Here is a 24,332-nt window from a genome sequence, read left to right as displayed (position 1 = left end):
TTAAAAATATACAAGCAGCCCATATAATTCAATGCCAGAAAAACAAACCACCCAATCAAAAAGTGGGGAAAAAGATCTAAACAGATATTTCTCCAAAGAAGACATACAGATGACTAACAAACACATGAAAGATGCTAACACCACTCATTATTAGAGGAAAGCAAAACCACAATGAACTATCACCTCACACCAGTCAGGATGGCCCTCATCAAAAAGTCTACAAATAAATGCTAGAGAGGGTGTGGAGAGAAGGGAACCCTCTTGCACTGTTGGTGGGAATGTAAATTGATACAGCCACTATGGAAGACGGTATGGAGATTCCTTAAAAAACCAGGGATAAAAGCGCCAAATGACCCAGCAATCCCACTCCTAGGCATATACCCTGAGGAAACCAAAACTGAAAAAAGACTCATGTATCACACTGTTCACTGCAGCACTGTTTACAATAGCTAGAACATGGAAGCAACCTAGATGTCCATTGATAGATGAATGGATAAAAAAGCTGTGGTACACATACACAATGGAATATTTCTCCCATAAAAAGGAACACATTTGAGTCAGTTCTGATGTGGTAGATGAACCTAGAACCTATTATACAGAGTGAAGTGAGTCAGAAAGAAAGAAATAGTATTGTAATGCATATATATGTAATCTAGAAGAATGGTAGTGAAGAATTTATTTACAGGGCAGCAACAGAGAAACAGACACAGAGGACAAACTTATGGACACCGGAGAGGGGAGGAGAGGGTGAGATGTGTACAAAGAGTAACATGGAAACTTACATTACCATATGTAAAATAGCCAACAGGAATTTGCTGTACAGCTCAGGAAACTCAAACAGGGGCTCTGTATCAATCTAGAGGAGTGGGATGGGAGGGAGGTGGGAGGGAGGTTCAAAAGGGAGGGGATGTATGTTTACCTATGGCTGATTCATGTTGAGGTATGACAGAAAACAAAATTCTACAAAGTAATTATCCTTCAATAAAAAATATTAAAAAGGAAAAAAAGAATGTAATAAGTTAAAGCATAAAAAAAAAAAGACTTACAATGCTAATTTTTAAAAATAAAATAAACATTCACCTGAATCTTGAAAGCCACACTCAGTTGGAACAGAGATCAGAAGAGAAAATAGAGCAGAGGCTCTAAGGGAGTGAATGGCTAAGAGCAAAACGTTCAAGGATACTCCATTTCCTATGTTCTTGCCTAGTAGCTCCTTGGCCAGAGACCTCAGTTCTACCATCTTCTGACTAGAAGAAGTGATGTATTCAATGAAGCTAATGAATTAAGTGAGAGAAAAAATTAAGAAAATACAAAGGCAATTTTAAGATCACAAGCTATACCCTCAAGAAGTTGAACTGAACCTCAAAACAGAACTTTCAACAAAATTACAAGATGATAAGTGCAGGGATCAAATCTGTAATCATTTTTCCACAACCCTATCTGAAAAGAACTGAGCAAGGGACACTGTGTGACAAGAGAAAAAAAGATCCATAATTGTTCTGCTTTGTACGAATTTATTCAACAGTGTTTAACATCCATGAAAACCAACAAAATGACCAAATAACTGGAGAGGCCATAAAGAGACATGAAGGGACGTTAAATGTGCTGTTTTAACCACCATAGTAGATAGTTAGTAGAAGACACTCTCTGTCTATAAACCATATAGATGTTTAAGCGTATTATAAAAATTTAAAAGGTTACTTTCAGTGAGTACCAATATAAAAGTGTAAACTCCCAAAATAGTAGAAACAGAATCTGAAGAAATAAAAATATTAAAAAATAGCCACTTATAGCAATTTGTGGACAATCCCTGAGATGTGCGCTTATGATGTGTACACTTGTTTTTGCATTAACTTTTTAATATAGATTTTATAGAAGAGTATCGTTGAATTGGAAAACTCCAAAGTGATTATTATGTGACTCAGTAGTATTGAGTCACATAACAGAGTAACAGAGTAACACTAGCTCTTCTTACTGGCTCTAAGGCTGTCATGAAAACCGTATTTACTAGTAGACACCTTCTCTGAAAGGTATGGAATCAGATGATGTGCATTTAGAATTTTTTAGATTTTAGGCAGCTTGTACTATATAACATCCTCAGTGAAGTCTGTGAAATACTACCATAATCAAATCATCTCCCTAAATTTCTCTATGAGAAATATACAAGAGTGATGAATCAAGACTGAAAGAGAACCTCACATCAGTTCAAGTCATACTTGGCCACCAAATAAATTCTGAAATTAAAACACTATCTACAAAACCTTAAAAAAAACTTTTTATATCTCCAAATTGCAGATAAAGGGACTTACGCTGTACAAGTTCAACTTCCAGCTCTCCTTTAAGGCTGATAGGGGAAACCAGATGATGTATACGGCAACTATAAAATATGACGTAAACACAACTTCATATTACCAGTTACTTAAGAGTAAAACCTGTTAGTATTTAACATCTCAAGAGCAGAAATAACATTTAAATAGATTTGTGGGGTATCGACATACAACGGAAACAAACCAAAACACAAACACACAGCGCAAACCCCTCCCCCACGCCCCAAGGCTCAGAGAGCAGCTATCCAGCTGTAGTCTACTTTCCTAAATTTCTTCAGTTCCTTTTCTTCTGATTTTGACAACTGATGTATAACGTCTTCTTCCAAATCTGTGTTATTTATATCCTGGATCTTTTCAGTGAAATTACTTTCTTCATCTGAATCATCACTTTCTTTTTCTTCTTCCATATTGACATCATCAGGATTTTCTTCAGCACTTTAACAATAACAGAATAAAATGCAATTACTATTGAAAAACATTTCTAAACAATAAACTTCCTAATTTAAGATACTTATGAAAAAAATCTTATGAACAAAATTAATGAAAATTCTTGTTACTGATACACTTTTATTTTATTTATTTGACTTAGTAATTCTATACCCTGTAAATACAAGTTAAAGCTGAAAGAGAAACACAGGGAAAGAATATTCTGATCAACGCTATCACAAACCATCCTGTTTCTCAGAGCATCGGAACACATCTAATGAGCTGCCTTACCCCTTAGTCTCCTGAGACAGCAGCAGTGAGTTCACAAACAGGGAGCAGAGGAACGAAGCAGATGGCAGCACATGGGCTGGAGTGCGAAGAAGCTGGAGTAAAGCAGAAAAAGTTTCATTTAAAAAGAGGAAACGCCAAGGCTTTTCACCAGGCTGCTGATGAAAAACCAAAGAACCCCTACTTTTATGCAAACAACCCCTTCTCCAACCCCATCAGAAATCCTAAATTTTATGCCATTTAGTTTGAGAATTAAAGTTGCACAATATACAAATCCAAAAAAATCCAAAATCCAAAAATTATTTGTTACAGATTTATTATACAAAAATTCCAACCTTAAAGTGCTTTGCTGCATTTAACCCATGTCACATAGGCATAAACAATTAATTTATACTACTAGTTTCAGTATTATAATAAACTTACGTAATTAATAATTACTTACCTCACTAATTGCAGGTATGTTTTCTGTTAAGGGCAGCTGTACCAGCTCATTCTCCAGAGCTTCATTTAACTTGTCATTCTGCTGCTGCTGCCTGTGCTTTCCCAGTAAGAAATAAAATGGGGTTGTTGGAAGACTTTCTTCTGCTAATAACTGTAAGGGTTAAAGAACAGGGAAATAGTTTCAATAAAAAAGGAGGAACTGCCTCTGATTCAAGTACTACAGTAATAAATAACAGGGATGAGAGGAATTGTAGGTATTATCTTGTATGATCTTTTCACTTCACAAGTAAAGCAACTGAGACTAGTCCATTGACTCTGAGAAAAGCCCACAGCGGACACTTAGGTGACAGAACAAAATGTACATCTACCACTACTTCTTCCCCCAGTCCTACAAAAATAGCAGCAAAGGGGTTTTCAAAAGGGCATATCTACAGTAATAAAGAAACTGGGTGAAGGGGAAAGTGGAAAGCAGGCTGAAGGTGGTAACTAACCCAGCAGACCTAAGAGAACAGGATTCTAAGCTGGTGGTGGAGGAAGCTACGTAAGAGCACCCCAATTTATGCTATGGTGGTGCTGGTTTAGTCACCAAGTCATGTCCAACTCTTGTGACCCCATGGACTGTAGCCTGCCAGGCTCCTCTGTCCATGGATTCTCCAGGCAAGAATACTGGAGTGGGTTGCCATTTCCTTCTCCAAATGCATGCTGTAGAATCTCACAATGCTCAAGAACTGGTACTAATAGTACCTCTGAAAAAGGCTAAAAAAAAAAAAGAAAAAAAAAGAAAGAAAACCAGTTAGCTTGGTTAAAGTCCATTTTGAGAGCTCTCAGATTTCCATATCTCCTCCTCAGCCTCAGCAGAAGGCTGGCAGTATGTTCCTTGAAGAGCAAAGCAGAGTGTGTCTTTAGACTGGACAGCTTGGTGTGTGGAGGGGTGAGGGGTGCACAGCTGAAGGCAGCTGTGGTCCACAGAGGGTGCTTCCCACAGTGCTGGCAGTCAGGTGACATCTTTCAGGCAGGAACTCGGAAGAAGTTTTTCTGGGTAATAACGACCAGTTTAAGAGAAAAAGTTCTAAAAATGATGACTTCAGAGATTTTCTCCTAAAAGCTCAGTCAGCTAGTAGAGACCAGAGGTCAAGTTCCATCCAGGCGAACTTTCAAATGGTGATCTTGCTCACTTTTAATTCAAAGCAGACAACCAAGAATCATCAGACTCTGATGAAAATCTCCAAAACAGATTGAAAAGAAAAACCTAATGGAAATAAACCATACAAGAGAGGAAAAAAAAAGCCCCGAACATATACATATATGTATATATAAGATCAGATGAAAAACAAGAAGAAATCTCTCATACTATAAAAAACAGGGGGAAAAAAGAATCACTTTCTAAAATACTATGTATTTTACTTCATGTTTCTTATCTGTATCTTCCTATTAGACTGTAACACTACAAATTTAGAGACTTGACCCTTCCATTCACTGGTACCCCAAATGTCTAGAGCACACAGTACTGAACAACAAAAAAATGCTGAATGAATTCAATGAATTTTCAGAGAAAACTAAGTCAGGTTACAGATAAAGTGTAACAGTATCTTCAAAGTTCTAAGACAAAATGCTTTTCAACCTAGAATTCTACATAACCAACCAATCAAATGGGAGAGAATAAAAACAAGTCCAAACCTTCAGTGTCTTAAATTTACTTCCCATGCACCAACAGGGAGCTATTTACCAAAGCAAAGGAGTAACCAGAGCAAGAGATAAACCACAGGATCTACTACAGCAGAGGTGACTGAACCCCAGAAGAGCAGCAAATGACGATCCTAAGACGACTGCTGGGCAGCAGGTTTTAGGTTTATAACAAGGCAGTCAGTGCAGAATAAAGCAGGCCAGAGGCTCCTGAAAATATTTCTTCAAGACTCAGAATACCTAATATGAAAACCATGAGAGAGGACTTACACAATTAGGATAGAGTTTGGTAGTGACTTAGGTGCCCGCAATGCAGGAGACCCAGGTTTGATCCCTGGGTTGGGAAGATCCCTGGAGAAGGGAATGGCTGCCCACTCCAGTACTCTTGCCTGGAAAATTCCATGGACGGAGGAGCCTGGTGGGCTACGGTCCATGGGGTCGCAAAGAATTGGATGTGACTGAGCGACTAACACTCTCACTCTCACTAGATGAGAACAGGAAACCGAGCAAATGAAAAGATAAGCAATCATTAACTCCAGATAAAAGCAAAAGCAGCTGGTCACAAAAGGAAAAGCAACCTGTTTGTTACTGCATGGCCCAGTTATGAATTGTGTTAATACTTTTAAGGATGAACAGCGATCTAAGATAAATTTAAGATTTATCTACACTGGAAAGATTAGGGGCAGAATGTATGTGGGTGTACGTTGTGTATTTGGGGGGAGGGGTGTGAAAGAAATTTCTACTTCAATAGATCACAATTAGAAAATACCAAATCTAATGCCTAGATCTGAAAAATCCAGAATTAGCAATATAAACATGTTTCTTAGAGACAGGGAGGTAAATAAAAACTTCAACTCAAAAGTTGAGAGTCAGTATCTTTGTGGATAATGGCACTTGGTGGTGAAGTTCAAGTTTTCTCACAGAAGTCTCATAAAACTATTTGATTCTTTGGATCACAAGCATATATTACTGATATTACAAATTAAAACTACATTTTCAAAGACCACTATGACATCAAATGAAGCAAGTAGTTTCTAATTATATAATTTAAAACTCCACTTCAGGGCAGGTAAAACATTTTTGTCATAGCTGAGTTCTGAAAGATAACCTTATCTCTGCAGGTAGGCAATGTACATGATCTGAGCTACAAGTGAGCAGAACGTACCTGTTTGCTTGTGGGTGTGAGTTTCTCTTCTGGAGACTGTGTACTGAACGTCAATAAACTCTGAAAAGAGAGGTCAATTCATGATGCAAAATACAAACTGTAGATATTAAAGTTAGAAAAAGATGTCAGCCTTTCCTGCTGATATATATATATATGCTCACAGAAAATGTATTTAGTAACTGCTGTGACGGTTGTAAGATGGTTCTGAAAGATCATATAAAAAAAAAAAATCAACTGATGGATCTAATTTAAGCCACTGATTTCTTTATGGTAAATCAAATAAAAAAGTTAAAAAAAGGCCATTCTAACAAATACAATTCAAAATACTCTATCTTTTAGATCATATCTTTTTTACTGTCACAGAATGAATGAATACAAGAAATAGCCTTAACAGTTGGGGCTAATATAGTCCCACCAGTAATACAACTGTACTGAGCATATTAGATGATTTGGCAGTGGGTTGAGGTGGGTAGGGAGAGAAGGGGTAATCCTTAATACAACTATTTCACACACACTAAATGACCACCTTTTCTGAGGTGGATGGTTACCTGTGATTTTGTTAGGAAGTAAAACTGGGATCTGTTCAGCCACTGGTAAGCTTCTGAGGTGAATGACTCAGGAACATCTCGGGGAACAAACACTCCCCACAAGACTTCCTCTCTGCAGATATTCTTTTGAATATACAATGGCCTTGGCTCGCTAGGTTTAAATACAAACACTAGAGGAAAAAAAAACAGACAATAACATTTTGCCTGCAAAGGTTAGTTCTAGTCTCAGATTGGAGGACCACACTCACCCTGGGACTTACCCCATGGAGTAAATGACCCAGGTCATGATTATTTTAGGCTTTGATTCAACAAGTATCTACGTGATGCCTACTATTTCAAGCAGGTTAGGAACGAGGGCTTTGGAGATGAAAAAGAGAGAGAAAAACTCCTATTTCTGAGAGCAGGGCCAACTGCAGAAAACAGAGCAAAACCCTACAGAAGTACTTTTTGTCTTAAGCTCTAGAACAGAGATCTGTGAAGCTTTAAGGTCACAGAGAAGGAACGATTAAAGCTCCTTGGGGCGTGGGGGATGGTTTCAAAATCCTTCAGAGGTGAAATCTCTCTCGGATTTTGAAGACCGAGCAGATGACATGCTGAAAAAGGAGGTACATCCTCAAGTTGGAACTCAAGGAACAGCAGGGGTCAGGCAAGTGTCTTCTGATCTGCAGTTAAGTTTAGCTCACATTACATGAAAGATGTTAAAAAGAAAATTTAGGTAACAGATTTCTTCTGTCAAAGAATGTGTGTACTTACAGTCTGAACCCATAGAAGACTGAGCGACTGCAGCAATATTCTCTGAATTGGGATCAGGTTCCATAACTCTCACATTTAATTTCGTACTCCATTCCACTGGGGGAAAAAGGGATTCACTTCTAAGAAGAGATTTACCAAAAGCTTTCTTAAAGTAGGTACTCAATATTTATTGGGACAATCAATTTTATTATTCTCAGGAAGAGGGATTTTTATGCTTTCAGATTAATACACAGTCAACATACTGAAATTATATGTGGAAATCTGCATTGAGACGAGGGGCAGGAAGCAAAAAAACAGTCTCTTCCACATACAATGAAATGGTTATTATTTCAGTGCAACCATGGTCTGCTGCTTTTCCACTACTGCTAAATGTGGGCAAAATGTTAACCAGAATCATTGTAGAGAATATAAAAAAAGTTATAAACATTCATTTTTAAGCAACCACCATGCCTTCCAAACATACTTGAATAACTAAAATGCCAGAGTCCATGTTTGTTAGGAGGACTGTTAATATGCTCCATTCAAATTTAATGCTGACAGGGGCACTGCAGGTTAATATGCATTATGAATTAGAGAAACTTTCCACAAATTGTTGAGGATGGAGAATATGGAGGGCAGCAGTCATACACACTGAAGACAGTGGGGAAAAAGCAAGGACAATGGAAGCTGATTTGTTGAAAATTAGGCAATTTATAAACACAGCTGACTTTGAACAACATGGATCTGAACTGAGCAGATCTACACGTGTGTGCTCAGTCGTGTCCACTCCTTGTGGCCCCATGGACTGTAAACCTGCAGGTTCCTCTGTCCACGGACTTTTCCAGGCAAGAACACCGGAGCAGGGTACCATTTCCTACTTCAGGGAATAAACCTCCTTCCAGTGAACAAAGCTGAGTCTCTTGCGTCTCCTGCGTTGGCAGGTGGATTCTTTACCACCACTGCCACCTGGGAAGCCCTTTATAAATACAGTGGACCCTTGAATAACACGAATTTGAACTGAGCAGGCACACATATATGTAGACTTCTAAAACAGCAAAAGCGACAGCACTGTTCAATCCAAGGCTAATTGAATCCACAGAGAGTTGTCTCTAAGTTATACATGAATTTTTGATTGGGCAGAGGGTCAATGACCCTAACTCCTGCATCACTCAAGAGTCAACTGTAATCAAAGTCTATTACTACAGGCATAGCACTCCAAATTTTCATATGTGCTCTGATACCACTTTATAGCAAAAAAGAAATCTTACATGCACAACTGAGCAGATTCCAACAGCACAGAATGCCATTTTCAGAGACACCAAGAAGATACTTGGAACAAGTCAATCTCCCAAAGCAAAGGTGCCTAGATTAAAACAAAGAAGTTAACAATTTAGTTCTACCACACTCGGTTACAAAGGGCTGCAGACTTCCCACCCTAAATTAAAACAAGGAAGGTAACAAGTTAGTTCTGCTATACTCAGTTACAAAGGACTGCTGACTTCTTGCTTTATATTAAAACAAGGAAGGTAACAAGTTAGTTCTATCACACTCAGTTGCAGATGCAGACTTTTAGATACACACATATGTTTTTGTTCATAATTATCCTGCAGAAAAAGGGAGTAAGGAGCACAAAAGGCTATTTTGTTTCTTTAGGAAAACGGATTTGATGACCAATTCTTTTCTAATATGCTGTACGGTATAGTAAATGGCACATATAGAGAACATGTATGTGAAACATACCAAGTTACTTAAAACCTTTTATGCTTTTTTTTGTGCCTCAAGAGGCAGGTTTGCAATATGAATTGTGAAGTTTTATAAAGTAAATTCAGAATTACATATATTAGAAATTAGAAACAATTAGGCATTCTGTCCTCAAATGCTCAAGTGACCTGAAATAAAATGGAAGATATTATTGTCAATTCCCTTGCCATTATTACAAATAATGAAGTTTGAGCATAACATTGCTTTTATGAAGATGAGAGAAACTGTCTGGATCTACTGAGGCTCATGAGGCATGGCATCTACTGTTTTGTAGCACAACCAAGAAAACTAGTGTGCACGGCTCACAAACAATGTTTCTTAGCCTCCCAGTGTTGTGGTGAGTTGCTGGCACCCTGGCACAAAGGATACCTTTGGAGAAAGCATAAATTATTATTCACGTTTATGCAGAAAGACTTGTTTGAATTAAAAAAAATCCAGTAGTTTATACTCTCCCAATTATTCACCTACCTTATTTTCCCAGCTCGTTGACAAAATGTACATTTAAGTTCCCAAGTCTCTGAATCCCATATTGTAACTATTTCTTCAAAACTAACTGCTAGTAAGGAGCCATCTTCAGAGAAACAACAGTGAGTTGCTTGGTATTTATGATAGCTGCCCACAAAGTCACAGGTCCAGCCAACAGCCTTCTCTGCGGAAATGTAGAGCAAAGACACAGTATAATGCTAGACAGTACTTTAGGGAATTTATTAGACACACATTAAAAAACAAGGAAACAACAAAACACTTTCCTCCCCCAAATTTAGTTACAAATTATTGACTGATATGAAATTTGCATCCCTTCCAAGAGACCCTGACCTTCCTCTAGTGGAACAGTAAAGGGTGTAACTGCAAAAGGGAGTAACTTTTTTAAAACTCTTCCCCCATAGAATGGAGAATTAGCACACAATTAATCAAAAATGTCATAAAATAAGTAAAGATTTGGGAAAGAAGGAATGTAAAAATGTTATTTCTCAAATCATTTGAAATTAGGCAATGGTCTACAGAATTATAGCTGAAAAAATCCTCCCAGAATGGATATAATTCTCATGAGAGTTAAACATATCAATTCTTAAACTTGTAAACTACATATGCATATACTATATTTAAGCAACTTACTGTATATATCAGAATCATCTGTTAATATCCACACTTTGAAGTGACCATCTTTACTTGCTGTAACCAACGTGGAATTTTCAGATTTTTCTGCATTACAGAAACAGAGAGCTGTGATGTGGTCCTCATGTGGCATGTTAACCTTTGTATTAAGAACAAACCTAGTAGGAAGGAAACCAATTTATTTTTATATCAGGACAATACGATAAACTATCATTGAGTATTAAGAATTCCTTACATGTTGCACATTTTCCAAAAGAATCTTTAAGAATAGACAACTTATATATTACCACCCAGAATGACCAACAATTGAGTGCTCTGTCACTCACAGCCAAAAGACGCAGAGTGTCCCAGCACATTACCTCTGGCCTCGTGTAACTTACATTAACACAGATGATTACGTAGTGTCAACTTACTGGTACAGAATGAGTATAAAATAGGGGTCTGTCAAAACATGATACTTGAAAGGTTACTACACTGAAGTACAGGCAAACTGTAGAACACATGTCCTCGCTATTTTGAAAAAAAAGCAAAAGGAAACGGCTATAAAGCACCTCCTTGTGGCAAGAAGGTACAGAAACAACACTACCTATTTCAAACTGCCCTGGCCGGTATTTAATGTCACCCAAACTACCTCCCAAAGTTTGTTTCTGCCTCGACAGAACACTGGTGTGAATGAAAGGAGCTCATGCTAGCACTGTTTTCCGGAGTATCAGGGCAGTGGTCCTCTCTGGCTGACAGATCTTTAAAAAGTCCAGGTTATGAGAGTGGTATGGAGGGACTGTTTCCTCACCTGTAAAATGCATCAACAAGCTTCTCCTGTGAAGATTCACAAGATCACTGGCACAGAGCACTGAGCCGGTTCTTGACAAGCAAGGACTTGATAAACAGCTATTACAGCCATACTGCGAGAAACTAGTGGGCCCTTATGCTGTCGAAACTACAGCACACCACACTTCCACCACCTACCACTGTCATCTTTCCCAAAGAAGGTAGTATATAACATGAGTAAGAGAGCCAAGGGAGACAGCTGCGTCCTAGTTCCGGATCTGCCTGAATCAGGTGTGTCCTGGGGGCTGTCACTTCTCCATGTTTCCTCCTGCATGCAATGAAGTGACTCATACCATGGAGGACACCACTGCTTTCTCAGAGCAGAAAGCTGAGAGGCTGTATCAGAGGAGTAACACTTCCTTCATTTCTCTTAATATAAATGTATCAAAAAGACCAACAATCGAAACCGCAATCTGGAAAGTCAAATAATTTTCTGCTCTGAAATCAAACAGCTATATAGATAATATTACCCTTGTGTTTTCTTATTATACATCCACAGTTTCATTTGCAATTCAAGTTCAGTTTCCTTTTCTTGACGTTGCTCCACGGTTGCAAGCCAACTACCAGAGCAGCCAAATGCAGCCTTTGTTAGCTCAATTTGGATCAGACCAGAATCATTGATATACTCTTGCTGTATAATATCTAACTGGTGGGTTAAAAAAAATAATAAAAAATTTTTATTAAAGTAAATATGTAAATGTTAAAGCATTCAAGGAATATTAATTAACCACATCATAGATACCTTCTGGAATCTACAGTAACAGGCTTTTAGACAAAAATGAACTAACCATTACTTATGGTGATCAAAAATGCCAATAAAAAATGAAGCATATAACATAAATTCAGTGGTGATAATTTTTCAATGATCTTGAATTCCAGTAATGATTATGCTCCATTTATAGATCTTAGAACAAAATCTTAGACTACAGTAATGTTTTTCTTTTGTTTCAAATAGTTTTATATAAAATCAAGACTAGATTTCACATCACTAGAAACAAAGAAAGCAAAAATAAAACCTATAATTTTTAAGGAGTGAAAAAAGAACAATACTGTAAACAGATGAGCATTTATAATTGTTTCCTTTATTCTATTTCCTCATCTACATCTACTTACTAAAAATGTATTAAATGTCTACTATTTCCAGGCATTGTACTAGTAATGTACAAAGATCAGTAAGCTTTCTTTCTTTGAGAGGTTAAAAGGTGTTGGAGGGAAAGAGACAAAGTGTTTGAGAGGCTGTAACAGAAATCTATAAAGGGTACTGTGGGGCACAAAAGAGAAAGTGGAAAGTCTGGACTGCATTTATTAGGATTACAGAAAGTGTTCCTCTTTAATCTGCACTGAATTTACCTTCAGTATGCACATACGACACTGTTTCGCCACAAAACACAGACATGTCTGTGTTGTCAGTCCACATATTCGCATACCCCACCCTTGTGACTCAAAGGTAGAGATGTGTCTAACAGTTAATTAGCGCTGTCTGAAACAATAAAGTAAGAGCCTACACAACAGCGCTGACTGGCTTTTACAGGCAGACTTCACCTGCAACCATGGCCTCATTAGGATCATGCTGTAAACAACTTATAATACATGTTTAAATAACACAGGCACAGCATCTTAAGAAGTCACAAAAGTTACCTGACCCCAGTGGGTGCTATAAAAACTTTCACTAGTTTTAAGATCAGTTAATGCATCAAAATCTTACATTGTATAACTGTTTATCATTTTGGAGAGAATAAAACTGCAGGTGGCCAGGTTTCCCATTCAAAACCAAAGCTTTAGTTCTTGGGTCAATCATCAAACCGGTAAAGATACTTCTGTCTGCAAAAGAAGTGATGAACAGTAGCTGAAATCAGAAAAATATTCACTTTAAAAAATGTACACCATTCCACAGCCAAAGGTCTGCAGTACCTTTCACTAGGCCTTGAATTACTGCAGATGCCTCAAGGTTTCGGTGAATGATTGTTATCTCTGTGGGTAAAAACAAACAGTTAAACATAAATGAGTCAAATTTCAAGGCAAAAAAAGAAAAACAGTGAATTTATATATTTCTGATATACACCAGAATACAAAAAACAATTGAGTTATGTTCTTGGGGTGTGATTGGAGAGTTAGGACTATAGTTTGTTATTTAACAGAAAAACTAGGGGTTGAATGAGGGCTTTTCATCCCACCTTTCAGTCCCTGTTGGAACCTCTAAGTTTTCTGCTATGACTATGACTACATTGAAAATGTTAATTCAGAAACTTATTTGCCCCAAAAGAGATGGTTCCAGTTTACTTTGAAATGAATCACTGCACTAATGGGCTGCTCAGCGATGCCCTCTGTTGGAAGGCAAACAAGGCAGTGGGTTATGGGATTCACATCTCAGCTGAGTTACAACAGGATGACTAAATGCTTTGGAGGACTCACAAGACTGTCTCCATTTCTGTCAAAATCCCACACTGAGATAACAGCTCTCACACTGAGATAATGGCTATACCACAGGAAAATCTCATAGCATTCTTACGAAAATGCCATTCTATTGTAAAAACACAAACGCCCATTTCAAAACGCTTCTTTTATTCCCCCAATCATTCCACATGAAAAAGATCTTTAAATGTAAGTGGCACAACAATAACCAAATACACTTAGCCCTACACTCTCATAAAAACAACTTTAGAAATGCAGGATTCTGGTGGCATCTAAGGGCAAGAAAAGGGTGGAGAAAAGATGAGAAAAGGAAGAGAAAAAAGTGCTGGTTAAATCCTATGCTACTCTTAGTTTGCTATTTTCCATTCCCTACAGACGCTAGCTAATTTATGACATTACACAAAATCCTATTTCCTCACGACAACTCATTCAGACTTACTGTTATCGGAATGTGAAGTACAGAACAAATCCCCGGCTGGTGACACTGAGATATGTTCAATGGTGGCTCCTAAGCGGGGCAGGAACTCCTTATTCTTCTCTGCTGCCTCACGCCACTCCACGAGGACAGACTCACGGCCCCCGCTCAGCAGGCTGCTGCCTTCTCATCCACCCAAAGAAATGAAAAAGACAGAGAAAAAATAGGAAGATATAATCAATGCTGTGATTTTTCCTATGTTAGAGAAATATTTTTAAAAATATGCAAACAAGTGTCTTTATATCTTTTAATAAACTTGCAAGACAAAAGATTTAAAGATCACTGAACCAGGGATTTTTTTTTCTTTTTGGTAATATGTGACTACTTTGTTGCTGACCAATTCTGCCAATAACCAGAAAAACTGGGTAACACAAACATCCTCCAGGCCCAAATGGCTTCACTAGTGAACTTTTCCAAACATTTAAGGAAGAAATAAACCAGTTTTACTCTCTTCCAGGTAACAAAAAAGAAAGAACACTTCCCAATTTGTTTTGAAGACCAGCATACTTCAGCACCAAAACTAGTACACTATTAAGAAAAGTGCAAGCCAATTTCTTAACAGGAAAAAGCTACCAAATGAAACAGCAAGCTGAATCCAATGATACACTAAAAAGGTAGGACATCACTGCAGGGTAAAGTTTATTGCAGCAATGTGAGGTTATTTTAACATTTGAAAAATAAACCAAGGTAATGAATTCTACTTAGAGAATAAAGGAAAAATAAATCATCGGTATTTTATTATAAATGCACAGAACGTAAATGATATTATTCTAGACCCATAATAAAAACTCAGTAACCAAGTAGTGAGACCTTTAAAAGTTCACCAAAACACCTATAGAAAATCTACAAGTAATTTAGTGGTGAAATACTGAAAACCTTCCTCCTGTGTTGGGAACACCATACCACTTTTATTCAACATTAACCTGAGGTCCTAGAGCACTGAAATAAGCAAGGCTTAAGGATCAGAATGAAGTAACAAATCAGATGCTAACAAGGTGGATGAACCTAGAATCTGTTATAGTTAAGTAAGTCAGAAAGAGAAAAACAAATATAGTATATTAACACATATTTTTGGAACCTAGAAAAAGTGATATTGATGAGCTTACTTGCAGGGAAGGAAAGGAGATGCAGATGTAGATACGGAATGGACTTGTGGACACAGTGGGGGAGGGAGAGAAGGGGGGTGAATGGAGAAAGCAGCATCAATCAGCATATACGCACTATTGGGTGTGAGACGAATAGCGGTGAGAAGCTGTGAGTAGCACAGGGAGCCCAGCCTGGCGCTCTGTGATGACCTAGAGGGATGGGACGGGGGCAGGGGAGGGAGGCTAGGGGAAGGAGGGATGTATGTGTAATCACACCTGATTTGCATTGTTGTATGGCAGAAACCAACACAACATTGTAAAAGTTAAAAAAAAAAATTAACATGTGATACAATATTATGAACTGAAGTACAGATTTTGTTCACATCTGACAAAATTTTATGCTAGTGTCCATTATTTGTTTTCATATCTTATTCAAGACTCTACACTGTATTTAATTGCACTGAGCAGTATCAGCTGCATACAAAAAATTCTGGTGAATTCTCTTTTCACTTTTATTTTATTACAAATATTTTGTGATTTTCCTTGCTATGGCATCTTAGATATATACCCCTCATTCAAAAGTGAACATTTAATTTCCAAATATGTGGGATTTTTTAAAGTAGCTTTGCTATTCATTTCTCATTTAAAAGATTCTCTGCAATCACCCTCCACGTTTTTTCAGTCCTCTAACTTTACTGAGGCTTTCAATGGCCAAGTCAAAGATCTCTCTTGGTAAAGGTCACACTGCACTTGAAGAAAACATGTGGGTTATTTTCAAACATCTCTTGATATTGATCTCTAACATAATTCCACTGTAAAAAGAGAACAGACTGTGTAATATCAATACTTTATGACTAAAAATTTCTGCATCTGGTCTTATGTCTGGATATATCTCCTAGTTTCTAGTCTATGGGAACTTGAATAAAATTTGTATCCTACTGTTGTGTGAAAATTGTATTAATCTTAATTACATCAAATTGGTTCATAGTGCTTTTCAGGTCTACTATATTCTTTTACTCCTCTGTACTTAAAACCGACAATTGTAATATATATGGTGAAACTACATGTAACTTCGTTTTGTATTTTCCAGGTCTCCTGTAAATGTGTTATCTTATTTTCATAATTTAAAAAACAACAAAAATTAGATGCTCACAGATAACATGACTGGGTTCAAAGCGGAGCCAAAACAGTTTATATAGTTAATATTTGCCCTAACTTATAAACAGTTTTAAAAACTGTTTGCACAGACAACTAATTTCTTTCTTCAGTTAACTCTTATACATATTCAGGGTCAATTCTACCATTTCACTTACAACCATGTACTACATTACTTCTTGTTTACAAACATTCATGTGATTTAAAAAAAATGACATCGAGAATTCAACTCTCTCTCAGCCAAGCTGATCTGCAGTACCTCGGGGTGAAAGCCCTGTTTCACAGCAGGGGCACTTGGTATTCGTTTTTTCTTTCTTTGAGTGCCAACTAACCTAACTATGCCTTGTCCCCTAAACCCCACCTGAAAAGGCCGATCCTGAATGTTCCAGGGCTTAAGGATAAGTAAGGCCATCAAGAAAGCTATGACTAATAACTAACTTGATAGGAGGTTGCCAGGATGGGTAAGGACAACAAAAGAGAAAAGTCACAAGGACAATATTTATCAGTTGATCTTTGTCCTGCTTTGAGCAGGGACCACGGCGGAGAAAAACAACCTGCATAGGAAGGGCAAAAGAAACCTGGGTCAGGAAAGAATAAAGACCCTGCCTGCAACATTACAGATGCATATATACAAAATGGCACAAACACCCTCATCTGTACTCTGGGGGCTGGGGTGGGGCTGGGGTTAAAGATAGGACAGCCTCTGTGATTCATCCACAGGGTTAACGCCCTCTTCATTCTCCTTTTGTTTTTAGTTCCCGTAGGTCAGGGCTGGACTCCTGTTGTACTACTCTAAGTAAGTACTAGGCTGGGTCCAACCCTTCCATATACCACTTCCCAGCTCCCAAAATCAAAAGCACAAGTGGGCTGAGGATACCTTCTACTTCCCAAGGCTCCAGTGAGTTAAACCCAAGCAACCCTGTAGGAATCCAGAGCACACAGTACTAAGACTTGTCCTGGCCACCTCTAGGAAGACTTGCAGGAAGAAAATCCACCTTCTCCAGGTACATCAACTTCTGGAGCATCTAGCACCCCTCCCCTGCACTGTTCGGAACCAGTGAAAATATAACGACATGATTTTCAGCACACAGCTGTAGGGATGCTAAAGTAATCAAAGACAAAATGTACCCCAAATTTCTGTTGAAGGTCATCCTATTTCCAAGGGGGTATTTTTACTCATTACAGCCACTCTCATGCAGCTTAAATGGAACGAAGGACTGAATTAACCTCAAACAGTGAATGTGGCGATCTTATAGGTAAAAAAAAGAAACTTTTGAACTAGATCTAGGTCCAAATCGAACTTACTAGCCATGTGACCTTTTCAGCAAGTTAGTTCTCAACTATAAAGCTCATTTATGGCATCTGTACAATGAGAATAAAGGTGCCTATTATTTTTGGAGTCACCGGTTAAATGACATAATGGATGTGAAGCACCAGCAGTCACTTGCTCTTGATAAACTTTAGTTATACTCATGGACAACAAGCGCCTGACAATGTGCACATGCATTAAAACAGAAAAGTAATATAATTTAAATAGGTGTGTATTGACAGGTGGCTTTATCACAGGTGTACACTTTGATACGCTGAAGGGCTTTGAAACCTTAAGCAAATGGTATTGTGCAATAAGCATTGTGCTAACTGTGCCTAAAACAGGGGTAATATCTAAGTGCTTAAAATTCATTTGGCCTAGGCAATTCTAAATCTTTCAGACTATAAAGACAGTGAATTAAAACACTTGGTTCACACATTTCAAAATTTCATTTTAATTGTTAAATCTGCACTTACCTGTCACTGAAAAAGCCAAATCCATAACCAAATCATGATGCCAATGTAAACATGTATATGTGTATTTCTTTTCATCATCAAAATTCCTCCTGTTGGAGAAAACCAAAATTCTTAATTTGGTCAAAGGAGTATGTTTATCAAGCTCACTGGTTTTAACGTGCAAAAAGAACACTTTCTATTTCTAAACCAGTTACTTCTGAAAACAACAGGCCATCATAGTATCCTACAAGTTCAATATTCACTGTTGTTACTCTTTCCATTTTACTTAAAGGCTGACAAACAGCTCTCTTATAAATAAAATGCACTTTTTTTTACTCCTAGGGCCAAGGGTGGAAATCTTAAAATAGTTTAAGTCTGTGCAACGAAGAGTATAGGAATAAAAGAGAGGGAGGATGCCAGCAAAACCTCATCTCCACTATCAGCTGCTGCTTTTCGGTTCTGTCCTTTCCCCTGTACCCAGGTATACCCCTGTTCTGCAGGACTAATCCAGAAGAAATAAATGACCGTCAAGCTCTTTAAGAGTAAACTGACCAAAGACGAATTTTGCCATCCTTGTGACCAGTTGCTATGCAATCTTCCTTTGGGTGACAGGCTACACAGGTAAAGTTGTTCCTAGCGTGTTTCTTATTTCTTGATGATGATAAGGTAAACCTAGAAGAAAAAAATTTTACCTTGATTATTAAAGACTTGGTGGGTGTGATATAGTTAGGTAAAAAGGAGGCCCATCCTTATCAAGCCAAACCGGTGAGCTCTCAGTATGCATTGAATATAAATGTACGATTTTTTAAGAAAAACTGTGACCAGGAATCATGAATTGTGTTTTATAAACATTTATTATTAAACAATATAAACTTCATGTGAATAACATTCTACCATAATAACTAATCTATGGAGGCCACTGAGAGTGAAGTAAAGAATAGACAGTCCTTTTCGTGGTTTTCTATCTGGCCAAAGTTTGTTAAAATGTCATGTTTAAGCTAAGTTTTAAGTATTACATATGGATAACCCTAAGAAATTATATCTGAGACAACTGGATAATCCGTTCAAAGATGTCAGGAGCCTTATTATTGCAAGGGAAAACAAATGTTAATCTTAAGCCAGGGTTAGAGAGGACAGCATCATTTGAAGAGTGACTTCTCATGCTTAGCACTGCGTTGCTGTGTGGTGTGCGCAGTCCTGTCTGACTCTTCACAATCCCACAGATTGTAGCCTACCAGGCTCCTCTGTCCATGGGATTTTCCAGACAAGAATACTGGAGTGGGTTGCCATTTCCTTCTCCAAGGAAACTTCCCAATCCAAGGATCAAACCCACATCTCTAGTATCTCTTGCATTGGCAGACAGTCTTTACCAATGTGCCACCTGAGAAGTCCCACGCTTAGCACCAGCCTCTTTAAATATATTATCTCATTCATCCTCACACTCTATTCAGTTCAGTTCAGCTGCTCAGTCGTGTCCGACTCTGCGACCCCATGGACTGCAGCACGCCAGGATTCTCTGTCCATCACCAACTCCTGGAGCTTACTCAACTCATGTCCAATGAGTTGGTGATGACATCCAACCATCTCATCCTTTGTCGTCCCCTCCTCTTCCTGTATTCAATCTTCCCCAGCATCAGGGTCTTTTCCAATGAGTGAGCTCCTCACATCAGGTGGCCAAAGTATTGGAGTTTCAGCTTCAACATCAGTCCTTCCAATGAATACTCAGAACTGACTTCCTTTAGGATTGACTGGTTTGATCTCCTTGCAGTCCAAGGGTCTCTTGAGAGTCTTCTCCAACACCACAGTCCAAAAGCATCAATTCTTCTGTGCTCAGCTTTCTTTACAGTCCAACTCTCACATCCATACAAGACTACTAGAAAAACCATAGCTTTGACTAGATGGACCGTTGTCGGCAAAGTATGTCTCTACTTTTTAATATGCTGTCTAGATTGGTCACAGCTTTTCATCCAAGGAGCAAGTGTCTTTGAATTTCATGGCTGCAGCCACCATCTGCAGTGATTTTTGAGCCCCTAAAAATAAAGTCTGTCACTGTTTCCCCATCTATCTGCCATGAAGTGATGGGACTAGATCCCATGGTCTTAGTTTTCTGAATGTTGAACTTTAAGTCAACTTTTCATTCTCCCCTTTCACTTTCATCAAGAGGCTCTTTAGTTTTTCTTTGCTTTCTGCCGTAACGGTGGTGTCATCTGCATATTTGAGGTTACTGATAGTTCTCCCAGTAATCTTGATTCCAGCTTGTGCTTCATCTAGCCCAGCATTTCACATGATGTACTCTGCATATAAGTTAAATAATCAGGGTGACAATATATAGCCTTGACGTACTCCTTTCCTGATTTGGAACCAGTTTGTTGTTCTATGTCCAATTCTAACTGTTGCTTCTTGACCTGCATACAGGTTTCTCAGGAGGCAGGTAAGGTGGTCTGGTATTCCCATCTTTTGAAGAATTTTCCAGTTTGTTGTGATCCACATAGTCAAAGGCTTTGGCAAAGTCAATAAAGCAGAAGCAGATGTTTCTTTGGAACTCTCTTGCTTTTTTGATGATCCAACGGATGTTGGCAATTTGATCTCTGGCTCCTCTGCCTTTTCTAAATCCAGCTTAAAAATATGGATGTTCACGGTTCACATTCTGTTGAAGCCTCGCCTGGAGTATTTTGAGCATCACTTTGCTAGCATGTGAGATGAGTTCAACTGTGCGGTAGTTTGAGCATTCTTTGGCATTGTCCTTCTTTGAGACTGGAATGAAAACTGACCTTTCCCAGTCCCGTGGCCACTGCTGACTTTTCCAAATTTGCTGGCATATTGAGTGCAGCACTTTCACGGCATCATCTTTTAGAATTTGAAACAGCTCAACTGGAATTCCATCACCTCCACAAGCTTTGTTCGTAGTGATGCTTCCTAAGGCCCACTTGACCTCGCATTCTAAGATGTCTGGCTCTAGGTGAGTGATCACACCATCATGGTTATCTGGGTCATGAAGATCTTTTTTGTACAGTTCTTCTGTGTATTCTTGCCACCTCTTCTTAATATCTTTTGCTTCTGTTACGTCCATACCCTTTCTGTCCTTTATTGTGCCCATCTTTGCATGAAATGTTCCCTTGATATCTCTAATTTTCTTGAAGAGATGTCTAGTCGTTCCCATTCTATTGTTTTCCTCTACTTCTTTGCATTGATCACTGAGGAAGGCTTTCTTATCTCTCCTTGCTATTCCTTGGAACTCTGCACTCAAATGGATGTATCTTTCTTTTTCTCCTTTGCCTCTAGTTTCTCTTCTTTTCTCAGGTATTTGTAAGGCCTCGTCAGACAGCCATTTTGCCGCTTTGCGTTTCTTTTTCTTGCAGAATGTCTTGATCACGGCCTCCTGTACAATGTCACGAACCTCCATCCATAGTTCTTCAGGCACTCTATCAGATCTAAATCCTCGTATCTGTTTGCCACTTCCACTGTATAATTGTTAAGGTATTTGATTTAGGTCACATCTGAAGAGTCTACTGGTTTTCCCTACTTTCTTCAACTTAAGTCGGAATTTTGCAATAAGGTGTTCATGATCCCCATTTAATGGTATCATCCCCATTTAAAATGTATGTTAATCTGAAGTGTAAGGAGGTTCAATGAACTAATTTGAATCATGTTAAGCCCAGATATCTGAAAGCCTGTATTCATTCCTATAGCCATAAAATGAATGAGGATCATCTAGAAAAGACTTTGGAAACCACATCCCAATTGTGACAGCAGAAATCTATGTGTGGATGGGGTTTTAGGGAGACAAGCTCCCTAGGATTTTGTGCGTAATAATTTTAACTCACTGTGGATTAAAAAATCTACCTTTATATCTTGTGGTTTCATAATTTTAATATGGTATAGAGATATTTTTGGGTCACAGGATGAATAAAATTAAGATAAATAAAGTTACAATGAACTCTTGAGTAAATAAAATAAAGCTATCAAAAAGGAATTCTTACCTTGTTGTTGTTTTCTTTTTGAAAAAATAGACAGACAAGTAGAAGTCCCGTACTGCAGCAACGTACTCCCCCTGGTATTGCAAAGAGAAGACAACATTCATAGAAAGTTAAGACCCTTTAAAAAGAAATATTCTCATCACAATAGTTAACAAAGCAACAGAATGTTTTGTTGATTATGGGTATATTAATATGAAACGATATTTTACAGTTTAACAGTGGAAAGGATGTGCAGTTGCTTAGTCGACTCTTTGTGACCCCCATGGACAGTAGCCCATCAGGCTCCTCTGCCACGGGGATTCTCCAGGCAAGAATACTGGAGTGGGTTGCCATGCCCTCCTCCAGAGGATCTTTCCAACCCAGGTCTCCCGCAAGGCAGGTAGATTCTTTACCATCTAAGCCACAAGGGAAGCCCAAGAATATTGGAGTGGGTAGTCTATCCCTTCTCCAGGGGAACTTCCCGACCCAGGAATTGAACTGGGGTCTCGTGCACTGCAGGCCGATTCTTTACCAGCATGATTATTGTATGGAAAGGATACTCCTACTTTTACAATAATCAGATAATTAAAGACGAATGTAGGTCTTATATCGTAAAACTAGACTCTCAAACTTTAAGTATAATGATTAAAACTGTTTTCTATTATGGTATAACTTATAAACAGTAAAGTGCAATGTCTGAAATGTATATAACTACATAACTACCACCACAATCAAGGTTTAGGACATTTTCTTTGCCTCAGGAGTGCTCATTTGTTCTTTATTCCAGTCAATCCCCAATGCCCCTATCCCTGCCAGCATTCACCACAGCTTACCTCTCGGCCTGTTCTAGAACAGAGTGGTAAATATTAGGCTGGTGCAAAAGTAACTGTGGTTTTGCACTGTTGAACTCTGCCATCTGATATTGGAAAGCATTCTTAAATAAATGTGGTTATGTTGTACATCATTTTAATGCATATTTCTCACTTCATGTTTTTTGCTAATGACTTACTGCTTGCTGTTTATACTTATTTTTAGACTATAGCAATGATATTAAACGAAAAGCAAATTTATGTGATTCTCTTGAGTTCAAAATGGATCATAAAGCAGCAGAGACAACTCGTAACATCAACAACGTATCTGGCCCAGGAACGACTACTGAATGTACAGGGCAGTGGTTGTTAAAGAAGTTTTGCCAAGATGATGAGAGCCTGGGAGAGGAGGGGAGTAGCTGGCCGCCGGGAGCTGACAACGACCAACTGAGAGCCATCATCAAAGCGGATCCTCTTACAACTGCCTGAGACGTTGCCAAAGACTCAATGCCAACCTTTCTACGGTCGTTTGGCATTTGAGGCAAATTGGAAAGGTGAGAAAGGTCAACGAGTAGTAGTCTCAAGAGCTGACCAAAAAAAAAAATATATATATATATATATATATGTATATATATATACACACACACACACACTTTTTATTCTATACAACAACAATGAACCATTTCTTGATCTACAACATATGAGGAAGACTGGATTGTATACAATAACCAGCAATGACCAGCTCTGCGGGTGGACTGAGAAGATCCAAAGCACTTCCCAAAGCCAAACTCACATCAAAAAAAGGTCGTGGCCACTGTTTGGTGGTCTCCTGCCTGTCTGATCCACTACAGCTTTCTGAATCCTGGTGAAACCATTACATCTGAGGAGTATGCTCAGCAAGTTGATGAGATGCAGTGAAAACTGCAATGACTGCAGTCGGCACTGGTTAACAGAAAGGGCACAATTCTTCCCCAAGACAATGCCTGACTGCACATCACACAAACAACACTTCAATAAATGAATGATTTAGGCTATCAAGTTTTGCCTCATCCACTATATTCACCTGACTTCTTGCCAACCGACTACCACTTCTTCTGGCATCTCAACAACTTTTTGCAGGTAAAACGCTCCACAACCAGGAGGAGGCAGAAAATGCTTTCCAAGAGTCTGACAAATCCTGATTTTTACGATACAGGAATAAGCAAACTTATTTCTCGTTGGCAAAAATGTGCTGATTGCAATGGTCCCTATTTTGATTAATAAATATGTGGTTCAGCCTGATTATAATGATTTAAAATTCATGGTCTGAAACCGCAATTACTTTTGCACCAATCTAATACATCCCAATAAACTGGAAAATT

At 38.3% G+C, this 24,332-nt stretch overlaps 1 protein-coding gene across 1 annotated transcript in view; it reads right to left on the bottom strand.

The window, feature by feature from the left end:
- Positions 1 to 1,500: 1,500 nt before the first annotated feature.
- WDR75 (WD repeat domain 75) overlaps positions 1,501 to 24,332 on the bottom strand; it is a 34,375-nt gene continuing 11,543 nt past the window's right edge. Inside the window, exons 6-21 of the mRNA XM_065931913.1 lie at positions 22,187 to 22,257; positions 18,759 to 18,878; positions 18,228 to 18,316; positions 14,167 to 14,325; positions 13,227 to 13,286; positions 13,021 to 13,136; positions 11,786 to 11,961; positions 10,488 to 10,645; positions 9,840 to 10,020; positions 8,879 to 8,973; positions 7,632 to 7,727; positions 6,879 to 7,048; positions 6,331 to 6,390; positions 3,484 to 3,633; positions 3,045 to 3,136; positions 1,501 to 2,762 (exon numbers count right to left, since the gene is read on the bottom strand). Coding sequence (XP_065787985.1) covers positions 2,558 to 2,762; positions 3,045 to 3,136; positions 3,484 to 3,633; positions 6,331 to 6,390; positions 6,879 to 7,048; positions 7,632 to 7,727; positions 8,879 to 8,973; positions 9,840 to 10,020; positions 10,488 to 10,645; positions 11,786 to 11,961; positions 13,021 to 13,136; positions 13,227 to 13,286; positions 14,167 to 14,325; positions 18,228 to 18,316; positions 18,759 to 18,878; positions 22,187 to 22,257 — 1,998 coding nt within the window. The 3' untranslated portion in view covers positions 1,501 to 2,557. The remainder of the gene's footprint in view (positions 2,763 to 3,044; positions 3,137 to 3,483; positions 3,634 to 6,330; positions 6,391 to 6,878; positions 7,049 to 7,631; positions 7,728 to 8,878; positions 8,974 to 9,839; positions 10,021 to 10,487; positions 10,646 to 11,785; positions 11,962 to 13,020; positions 13,137 to 13,226; positions 13,287 to 14,166; positions 14,326 to 18,227; positions 18,317 to 18,758; positions 18,879 to 22,186; positions 22,258 to 24,332) is intronic.

The sequence above is a fragment of the Muntiacus reevesi genome, chromosome 3, assembly GCF_963930625.1.
Source record: "Muntiacus reevesi chromosome 3, mMunRee1.1, whole genome shotgun sequence".
NCBI classification, from domain to species: Eukaryota; Metazoa; Chordata; class Mammalia; order Artiodactyla; family Cervidae; genus Muntiacus; species Muntiacus reevesi.
This window is presented reverse-complemented; position numbering and strand designations above follow the sequence as displayed.